General features: G+C 56.2%; 1 protein-coding gene across 1 annotated transcript; it reads right to left on the bottom strand.

Moving 5' to 3' along the window:
• Positions 1–1,649: 1,649 nt before the first annotated feature.
• Positions 1,650–10,726, bottom strand: PLA2G2F (phospholipase A2 group IIF). The gene is made up of 5 exons (XM_030805861.1): positions 10,515–10,726; positions 9,842–9,894; positions 6,452–6,596; positions 5,357–5,466; positions 1,650–1,861 (listed from the first exon to the last, which is right to left on the bottom strand). The coding sequence occupies exons 1-5, from the start codon at positions 10,628–10,630 to the stop codon at positions 1,650–1,652; spliced, it is 636 nt and encodes a 211-aa protein (XP_030661721.1). The 5' UTR covers positions 10,631–10,726.

Here is a 10,726-nt window from a genome sequence, read left to right as displayed (position 1 = left end):
AGGACCATGGCCAGCAGGAGGCGGCGGTGTGGCATGGGGGGATGGGGGGCGTGGGCCCCTCCCACACTGACTGTGGCGCTGGGTGGCAGTGTCCTTGCCTCCAAGGCTGGGGCTCTGGAAACCGCCTCTGGTCAGGTTTCCTGTCCTTTTTTTCATACATGTCCCTTCTGCCTCCTTCTCCACCTTTCCCGGCTCTCCCTCCCCAGCGACAATGGTGCTCCAGAGGCACTGCCAGGCGAGCTTGCTGGTGGCTGTTGAGTCCAGGTGGAGGGTGGCTTCAGTGGTTCTCAGGCAGGTGGGGCTGGCTCCGTGGAGGCCGCTGACCCTGAGTTGAGGCTCGGGCAGGTAAGGAGGAAGGTAAGGTGCACCTGGAGAAACAACAGTGCTGGGGGCCGCAGGGCCGTCCCCTCCACTTCAGCCCCTGCTCCATGCCCCACACAGGAACCCAGCCCTGTAAGGCCCTGCCCCCCAGCTCCTCTGTGCTGCCTGCAGGCCCCTCCCCGCTGGCGGCTGTCACTCACCTGGTCTTTCCACGCTCCCATCTTCTCCCCTCTCCTTCACCACCCTGTTCCTTACTGCCTTCTAGAAGCTTCCAAGTAGCCTCCTACCTTGACCCTCTTCTAGAAGTTTCCAGGCAGCCTCCCGCCTTGATGTTCTCCCTACTTACATTTCCCTCTTCACTGAGGTGGGTCTCAGTCCTCAGCCTCTTCCCCACCAATGGGAATTGTGACGCCTGCCCACAGCCCAGGGAGAGAGGGTGTGGGTACCCCTCCACTGTTCTGGCTGCCATTCCAGGTGCAGGCCAGGAGGGCAGTGTCTGTCAGGGACCCAGAGGGCAGGGGTAGGGGTACCCCTCAGACCCACGTGGTGTGGCAGGGCAGGGTTGGGGTGACATGCATGGGTCGATGGGGGGCACAGAGAAGACTTGTAGGTGTTGGCGGCCGTATTTTCGTGTGTCCCCATATTAGCCTGGGGGGTGTACCTGGGTGTGTGGCTCTGTCAGTGCCCAGGAGCCTGCTCTGAGGCTGGACTTCGGGGCTGGGACACTCAGCACCGCACATCCCCTAGGGTCTGAACCTAGACTCACGGCCACCTCAGTGAGGGCTGCGGTGGGGCACCTGCTCTGCGAATGGGGCTCTAGAGAGCCTCAAGCCCAAAGTAGCCACCACCCCAGGCCATCCTGTGGAATCAGCTGAGGCGCTCCCGGAACCCAGCCTTTGGGACCAGCAATCTGCCTTCCTGTGACCTTGGGCCGAGCATGCATCCAGCTCTGGGCCTGGGCTGGCAGCTCAGACTCTGTAAGGTTCGGGAGAGTCAAGCTGGCTCCAGCAACAGAGGCCCCACTCAGAGGCCCCTCCTTCTCTCTCTCGGGTCTCCCCGGCCACCCTCAGGAGAGACCCCTACAAGCTCCGTGCCTCCCACCCAGTCCAGAACCAGCGGCAGGAGGCACCCATGCCTGGGGCTGGGCTGGGGGAGTCAGGACCCAGGCCTTCCTGAGTCCTCTGAGGGCTGAGCCCTCACTGGAGAGCTCCAGGGAGGAGGCAACCAGCAACCCTTAGGCTCCCGGCCTGGCTTCTACCCTCCCTGCACCTCGTCTGGTCCCCAAGCCAGACCCTCCGCCCGCTCTTCTCTCTCAGACCTCAGAGGCTCTAGGGAGGGGTGGGGGGCGCCAGGGATTGGTGACTGCGGGTGACCTCCTCAGGGGGCGGTTCATAGATGCTGCAGTTGGGCGTGGGGCCGTGGCAGTAGACATTGAGGAAGCCACGGTACTCCTCTCGGTACGTGTGGTTCATGAGGCACAGAACCACGTTCTTGTCACACATGCATGTCTGCTTGTCACACTCTGTCTTGTTGAGGTCACCTATAGGGGGATGGGAGTGGCAAAGGCTGTGGATGAAAGGGGCAGTGGCTTCCCCAGGACCAATGCTGGGGAGGGGGAGCACACAGACTTGGAGAGCCCAGTGGTCCTTGGAATGTGTTCCCCGGGCGGCAGGACCAGCACCACCCACGGGCCCCACCCCACGCCTACAAGGTCAGCAGCTCTGGGCTGGGGCCCAGCAGTCTGTGTTGTAACAAGCTCTCTAGGTGACTCTGGTGCATAGCAAAATTGGGGAACCACTGAAGCCCAACACAGTTATTGCATAGCTGGGGAAACTGAGCCCCGGAAAGGGGGATGGGTTTACCTAAGTCGCCCACAGAACTAAAGCACCCCCCACGCCTCCAAGGCTTGTTACTTCCTGCCAACCCAGACCTCTTCCCTTCAATCACAGAATCAAAGAAAGCCCAGTGAAGAGGGAGTTATTGCCGGGCGCAGTGGCTCATGCCTGTAATCCCAGCACTTTGGGAGGCCGAGGCAGGGGGATCACCTGAGGTCAGGAGTTTGAGACCAGCCTGGCCAACATGATGAAACCCCATCTCTAGTAAAAATACAAAAAATTAGCCAGGCATGGTGGTGGACGCCTGTAATCCCAGCTACTTGGGAGACTGAGGCAGGAGAATCGCTTGAACCCTGGAGGCGGAGGTTGCAGTGAGCCGAGATTACACCACTGCACTCCAGCCTGGGTGACAGAGCGAGACTCCTTCTCAAAAACAAAAAAAAAAAGAAAAAAAGAAGAGGGAGTTATTGATAAGAAATGAGTGAGAAAAACAATTGTTCAAAAGCTTAGTGCCTAAGAGCCTATCACATGCCTAATCCAGGGCAAATGCTACTGTTGTTTGTCCCTATGCTGTTGTTATAATTAGTAGATTTCAGAAATCATCCTTAGGTGCACAATAGAATCAGTTGGAGGGCTTGTTCCAACAAAGACTGCTGGACCTCACCCCTAAGTGTCAGATTCAGTAGGTCTGGGTGGGGCTTGATGATTGGCATTTCTAACAAGTTCCTGGGTGCTGCAGCTGCTGCTGTTGCTGGTTCAGGGGCTACCCTTTGAGAACCTCCAACTAGCTTGATCGGTCTGCAAACTTTTCATACTTTCTACCAGCAAAATCCTGTCTCTTAAACGAAACTCTTTAAAGAAGGCTGATGCATCAGACAGCCCCAGAAGAAGCTGCTTAATGATAAAATACACTAAAGTACCAGCTGAGCCTCTCAGGCACTGTGACCATCACCTGTCAAGGTCTCTGGCTCTGATGGCCCCAGGGATTCCCAAAACCCAGCATGAAAGTCACTGCTTTAAGTTAGTCCGTTACCCCTGGTGGGTGGTGGGCGGGGGGGAGAATCTCTCTCCTCCAGCTGCTTTAATAGGGGGGCATCTGCTATCTCAGGCCAGCCCCTCCACCTCATGTTTGAACAGCAGAACATGATGGCCACAGAGATCTGGGCTCCCAAGGGGTCCCAAATGCACCCCAGTCTCCACTAGACTCCTTCCCAGATGACAGGAGACTTGAGTGTCTTTGCAAAGCCAGCATTGCCTGTGAGTTATTAATAAGCAACAATTGGTAGCATCAGGTGAAGACATGGGGGCAAAGAAGGCCCAGTGGTTGCCCACAGGCTGGGCCAGGGGGAGTCCTGCCTCAGAGAGGGGCACAGAGAGGGGCAGGGCAGGGACACCTGGGCACTGCTACTTGGATGCCACTTGCGCTTACCTACATGTCTCAGTTGGGAAATAGCCACAGCAAGTTCATGGTAAATGAAGGAACCCTCCAGGCCAGGTGCTAATACCTTGGATCCCTGGAAACACTGGGCATCCTAGGATGGAGTCACCTCTGCTGGTGGGGTCCGAGTGACAGAACCAGAAGAGAAAGAGTCCGCTCTGATCCAAACCCCTCAATGGACCCATAAGTGAGGAAACTGAGGCAGGGAAGGACCTGCCCAGGGCTACATGGAGCAGGGAGATGGTGACAGAACCAGAGTTCAAACCCAGGTCCCCCGACTCCCAGGCCAGCATGTCTCAGAGCCTCCCTGCAGAGCTGCAGTCTCAGAACCATCTGGGGAGCTGGCTGAAAGCCAAGTTCCTGGGCCCCACCAACACCCACTGAATCAGAATCACCCAGAATTTGGGGGACAGGAGAATTGGAATGCCAGTTCCAGGACTGGAGCATCAGAGCACCTCAGGGAGATGTTCTCAAGCCACAGCTAGGCTGGTCAGATTCAGATTTAGCAAAAAAGCAAAACCAAAATCAAAACACAGGATTCCTGGTTAAATTTCAATTTCAGGCTGGGCTGGTGGCTCACCCATAATCCCAGCACTTTGGGAGGCAGAGGTGGGAGGATTGCTGGAGACCAGGAATTTAAGACCAGCCTGGGCAACATAGTGAGACCCCCATCTCCACAACAAATGCAAAAATCAACTGGGCGTGTTGGCACTCGCCTGTAATCCCAGCTACTCCGGAGGCTGAGGCAGGAGGATCACTTCAGCCCAGGTCAAGGCTGCAGTGAGCTACGATGGCACCACTGTACTCCAGCCTGGGCAACAGAGCAAGACCCTGTCTTAATTAATTAATTAAAATTTCAGGTAAACAGTACATGTTTGGCTGGACGCAGTGACTCACACCTGTAATCCCAGCACTTTGGGAGGCCGAGGCGGGCGGATCACGAGGTCAAGAGATCAAGACCATCCTAGCCAACATGGTGAAACACTGTCTCTCCTAAAAATACAAAAATTAGCTGGGCATGGTGGCGGGCACCTGTAGTCCCAGCTACTTGGGAGGCTGAGGCAGGAGAATGGCGTGAACCCGGGAGGCGGAGGTTGCAGTGAGCCGAGATCGCGCCACTGCACTCCAGCCTGGTGACAGAGCGAGACTCCGTCTCAAAACAAAAACAAAAACATGTATTAGTAGAAGTATGTCCTAAACATTTCCTTTTCTATAAATATTAATTAATTTTATACTAGCATTTAGTTTTGAGTATCAATATGTCCCATGCAATATTTAGGACATATTTAATATTAAAACATTTTTCATTGTATAGCTAAGAAATGAATTTCACTAGGCAGCCTGTATTTCTTTTTTTTCTTTTCCTTTTTTTCTTTGAGACAGTCACTCTGTCGCCCAGGCTGGAATACAGTGGCGTGCAATCTTGGCTCACTGCAACTTCTGCCTCCCAAGCTCAAAGTGGTTCTCGTATCTCAGCCTCTCCAGCAGCTGGGATTACAGGCACATGCCACCACGCCCAGCTGATTTTTGTATTTTTAGTAGAGATGGGTTTTCACCATGTTAGCCAGGCTGGTCTCGAACTCCTGACTTCAAGTGATCTGCCTGCCTTGGCCTCCCAAAGTGCTGGGATTACAGGCACGAGCCGCTGCACCCGGCCGGCAGCCTGTATTTAATCTGGTAAGGCTGTCCACCATCCCAGCACAGGCTGGTAGAGCCAGCCACTCCCTTCTCTGGGGGCCCAGGTGACAGGGGAGGGACTCACTGCAGACTATCTCAGTGTTGTTCTCGATGGTGTGATCATAGTGGTCCACATAAGGGTGACAGCCTTGATCAAAGAGTTCCTGGTAGCAGCAGTCGTGGGCGTGGCAGCACCTAGGGAGTGGCAGAGGTGAGTGGGCAGGCATGGCCGGGCTGGCCCATCTCCCACCAGCAGAGACCTCTGATCATCTCTTCCAGTCTCTCGCAGGTCAAACGTTCTAACTGAAGCCCAGAGAGGGACAGTTACTTGTCCGAGGTCACACAGCCAAGCAGAGCTGGGGCCAGCACCCCAGGTTCTGATCCTCACAGCTTCAGCTTTGTGGCACCTGCCAGGCCTGCCCACCCCAGGACACATTCTCCCCTGTGTCTTTGTTCTATCCACAGAGCTCCCAGCTTTCCCCCAGAGCCCCGGCTGCAGCAGTGGGAGGGGTCAGAGACCTGCCTAGGTTTACGTCAAGGTTGGAGGAGCGTTGACTGTAGGCAGAGGCCACCCCTGGCTGTGCCTCATGGCCAGGGAGGGACAAAGGTCTGGAGGGTCAACAGGGACAGGTAGGATGGGGAACAAGAAGCACAGGCAGTGTGGCTGTCCCCATCACCTCTAGGGACGTGAAGTCAGCTAGTCAATGTGCGTTTATTTAGCTTTCTGTGATACAAACTTGGTGCTGGCTGCTGTTGGGGAGATAGGAGCAGAAGACAAGCCATGGCTGCTGGGAGCTCCCAGTCTGATGGAGGAGGCATGGTCCTGTCTTCCAGAGCCTCCAGTCTGAGGCGGGCAGGGGTCACAGCCCTTGCCTTTGTGGCATGTCAGCTGTGTGACTGCTCTCCCATGTGTGTTTTGGAGCAAGTCAAAGGTCCCTTCCTAGAGAGAGGAGGGGTTAAAACACTTCCAAGCCCATGACCTTGGAGATGGACAACAGAAAGCGCTCAAGACAGTTTGGAAAGAACATAGTGAAGGACCAGACTCTGGTCACCAACTCATCAAAGAAGCCAGATCCTTTGGGGAAAGGTCTCCCCCTCTCAGGGATGGAGGGCAAGATCAGTCCGACCTTCAGCTGTCCTCATTTGGCCCCTGACAGGAGCCCAGGCCTCTGGTACCTACCAGTCCACCTCATCCTTGGGCTGGCCACGGCCCCCCAGCCCACAGTAGCAACCGTAGCCCACGAAGGACAGGATGGCACTCCTCCCCGTGACGGCCTCCACCATGGCCTTCAGGTTGAGCATGCTGCCGTGGGCTGTGGACAGAACTGCAAGAGAACCATGGGGTGCTCTGAGGCCCTGCCCTGTGGCTGGCCACTCCCAACCTCTCTCATCCTGAGAGTCTGGACTGACCATCCTCCCAGTACCTAGGGTAGCTGGGAGAAGGAAGGAGAAAGCAGGAGAAGAAAGCGGGGGCAAGAAGGGCGGGCAGCTAAGCCGGAGGAAAGAAATCTGCAAGGTACCACGTATGGTGTACACCCATATCCCTGCAGCCCTGAGAAAACAAGGCAGGTCATCCTTGCTAGGGACTTGCTCCATGCCAGGTACTGTCCCAAGCCCCTTCCGTGCATGAATCCATTGGGTGCTCACTGCAACCCTATGCATGCTCTTGTTATCCCACTGTGCAGATGAGAAGACTGATGTCCAGTGCATTTAGTAACTTGCTCTATGTCCCGTTGTCAGAAAGCAGTGGAGACAGAATTTGGACCCAGGCAGTGAGGGTTTTGCACCCACACCCTCTGCCACTTGGCTGCACACACTTCTCAAGGGGGATACCCAAGCGCCTGGTATGTTGGAGGGGGCTTCGCAAAGGCCACATGCTGTTAGGAAGCTCAGGGGGTTGATTCTGGGTCCCTTTCTGGTCTCTGCCTCCTGCCTCTGCCCTCTTGGGGGCCTAAGAGTCCCCACCATGATTCCAGGGCTGGTGCATCTCAGGATCAACCCAGCGACAATTCGGTGCTCTGGTCGTTAACGAAGAAACAGAAAAGGCTTCGTCGTATTACAGGCTGATACTGGCTGGGCATGGGAAGAAGGAAAACACTCTCCCCACACACATACAGAGGGAGAAATAGTGCAAGGACGCTTCCTGCACCAGCGAAATCAGCTTCGTGGCACCTGCCAGGCTGGCCCACCCCAGGACACATTCTCCCCCTTGCCACTGCTTCTCTCCGTCTTGCGGTCTGTGCCCGTGCGGTGGCTCTCTGAATCGCCTGCGCTGCCTCTGCACATCCTCCTGGATGCAGCACGGGGTCCACACGCCCAGCCTGGCACCTACAGTCCTTACCTGGGGGAAGCTGCCCTACACACACCAGCAGGAGAGCCAATCTATCACCATTTTATGGGTGAGGAACCAAGGCTCAGAAAGGTGCAGGCCTGCCCAGGTCCCACAGGCTGGAGGGGGCAGAGCCCAGACTGCCCTGGGTTTGTGTGCTCCGGAGCTGGGAAGCCAACCACAGCGCAGCGCAGTGCGGCTCTGCCTGCTTCCCCCACCCCAGCTGTTCCAGCTGCAGTCAGCGTGAGGGGCCTAGCTCAGCACCCTTCCTGCTGCTCTCTCCATGTCCCCACCCTGCTCCCCAGCCTGAATGAGCAAATGTACTGGGAGAGGGGAAAGCCAACGGTTTCAGAAACTGGTGGCTCAGGGGATCCCAAAGGCCACTCTTGCCTGCTTCCAGAGACACGGTGTCCGACATCTCTAACGACAGGGAACTCGCCACCTCAATGTGCCTTAGTGGGAAGAGCACTGACTCTGGAGTCAGACAGACCTAGGCCAATAACCAAGGCCAGCTGGGACTCCCTGGGGCTCTGTTCTCCCATCTGTAAAATGGGAGTAACAATCTCAACCATGAGAGATCAGGCAGGCCAGTGCCCTGCTCGAGGCCTGGCACAAACCAGCAACCCTCGGATCACAATTCCCAAAGCAGAGGAAGGGGATCATGACGCCCTCCTTGCAGGGCACCTTGGAGGTTGAAGTGTGATCATGAAGGTGTGTAGAGTGCCCGGCCCACACAGCACCTTGAGGAGGGACCCAACCACTGCGAGGCCCTGGCCACCTCCCCATCTGCCCCTGGCCTTGTAAATGTTACCCTGAGGGAGGGGGCACCTCCAGTCCCAGGACCCCCTGACAGTCAACTCCCATGTGGCAAGAGAAGAAGAGCAAGAAACCTACTCGGCCATGCACAGAGTGAACACACACACACGGACACACACACCCATCTCACACACACTCACATACCTGCCCCTCACACTCTCCTCTACACACCACATGCACTTGCACACACACTCATTCCCAGACACCTCAAACTCACACTCACCCACACATACCTGATACACTCAACACTCAACACATACATACCTGATACACTCATGACACCTACACTCATCCACACATACATGATACACACCCGCACATACCTGATACACACACACACTTGCACACTCACGCCCTCATGCATTACAGATGCACTCACATACACAATGCTTCCAGGGAAGAATCAGGGGCCTGGCCCAAGGCCACATCCACATTGACAGTCCAAGCAAAGGAATCCAAGTCTGCATTCAGTTGGGTTGAAGGCTCTGCCCCTAACCAGTGGCTTGGGCTGAAATCAAGCAGTTGTCTTCTCAATAACAGGTCACTTTGCCTGAATGCAACCAGCCCTCTCTCACGTCTGGCCACACAGAACCTTATTTTGGTTTTTGTCATTTATTTCTTTTCCTCAAGCCAGGCTGTGTTCTGGTGAGGTTTAACAGGCTGCATGAAAGGCCAGTGAGAGGCCCAGCCAATGGTCCATGGAGCTGGGACATCTGCCGCAGACATGATGCCAGGACAAGTGGCAGGGTCAGGTCTGTGTCAAAAGCCTCACGCAACAATCCTACGGGGCGGCTGCCCAGAGCCATGATGCCCTGGGTACCACCCCCAGAAGGAAGCCCCTGACCTCCCACCACTCTGCAGTACACAGACACCCACCCTGCACACACACACACACCCTCCTGCAGATCTATGCACCCTGCATGCATAAGCACGCTCTGGAGACACACACCCCAATTAACACACACTCACACAAAGAGACACAAATGGGCTCGCACTCAGGTGCCTACACTGTCACATACTTTATGGATGTGTGTTGCACACAGAGACATCATCACGTGCTCAGACACACCTACACACACACAGACGCCTGCGCCTGTCTGCACACAAAATCATTAACTCCTGTCTGATGGACACACACTAGTACACACTCAGGTACACAAATGCCCAGCCAACACCAGCATTTTAAGATGCTTGCTCAGCCCTGTGCCCTGCCCCCCGGGGCTCATAAATGCATGTTTACAGGTGGCTGGAGGGGTAAACAGCCCCAGAATTGGGTGCAGCCTGCTGGGCTGAGCCAGGAAGCAGAGGCCCAGAGACAGGAAGGAACCTAGGCCGGTCAGTGGAACCACAACTCAGGCGCCCAAGGTCACGGGAGACAAGCTGGGAGCGGGACAGACGGAGGAGCCCTCTGGAGTCTTTACTCACCACTGCCGGCAAGGATGGCCACGGCGAAGAACTTCTTCATACCCAGGCTAGACCTGAAGGAGGGCGAAACCCGGAGCTTGAGTCCATCCCCTCCACCCTTGGCAGTGTTGGACCTGCTGCTCCCTTCCTGAGCCTCAGGACAGGTGTCATCAATGCTGTCCCTTGATGTCCTAGTTGCTGCTCCTAGCGCTGTCATCAGCACCTGCCCAGCCCCTCCTGGAGGAGCACACCCCAGATGGCAGAGCCAGGAGGCAAGAGCACCTCCTTGCCCCCCACTCTGGCAGGAACCCCCTCCACGCATCAGCTTCCAGGACAGGAAGCCTGCTGTCTCAGGCCAGACCTCCCATGCACACACTAGGGAGTCCGGGAAGGAATTCATGTGACCCAGCCTAGCAGCTGGGTCTTGAACCCAAAGCCAGGACTCCTAGGTCCCTGGATTCCAGTCCCAGCACCGCTTCCAAAACGTGTGGCCTCAGCCTCCCTGGGCCACATGAAGGTTGTGGCCTCACTCTCCCTGGGCCACATGAGTGCCACGTGAAGGTTGACTAAATGATCCCTTTGGGGTTCTGCCCACCATGCGGACTTTTAGGAGAAAGGGATTCTAGGAGCCAGCCCCTCACCCCTGTCCCTGCCCCTCCCTGGAGGATTCCATCTCAGGGCAGCAGGCACCTACCTGGAGGTTCTTGAAGGACAGGAGGCCCCGAAGCGTGGGCCCCTCCACCCAGAGAAGCATCTATCCAGCACCTTCTTTTTGAACCATTTGGGGTTGGCCTGCGCCCCATCTGCCATGTTCCGGGTTCTGGGGGGCCAGCAACATAGGTCTTGAAAGGTCTGAGGCACGCTCCAGAGGCTGCGGGGAGCAGGCCCCAGCTTCACGCTGCCTCG

This window comes from Nomascus leucogenys, chromosome 24 (genome assembly GCF_006542625.1).
Source record: "Nomascus leucogenys isolate Asia chromosome 24, Asia_NLE_v1, whole genome shotgun sequence".
NCBI lineage: Eukaryota > Metazoa > Chordata > Mammalia > Primates > Hylobatidae > Nomascus > Nomascus leucogenys.
This window is presented reverse-complemented; position numbering and strand designations above follow the sequence as displayed.

Excerpts from the sequence above, each read along its gene's own strand:
- PLA2G2F (XM_030805861.1), bottom strand. The coding sequence starts at position 10,630 with ATGGCAGATGGGGCGCAGGCCAACCCCAAATGGTTCAAAAAGAAGGTG. Across the intron at positions 9,895-10,514 it reads TGTCCTTCAAGAACCTCCAG|GTCTAGCCTGGGTATGAAGA; the intron begins GTAGGTGCCTGC and ends GCCCTCCTTCAG. Across the intron at positions 6,597-9,841 it reads GGCCATCCTTGCCGGCAGTG|TTCTGTCCACAGCCCACGGC; the intron begins GTGAGTAAAGAC and ends GTTCTCTTGCAG.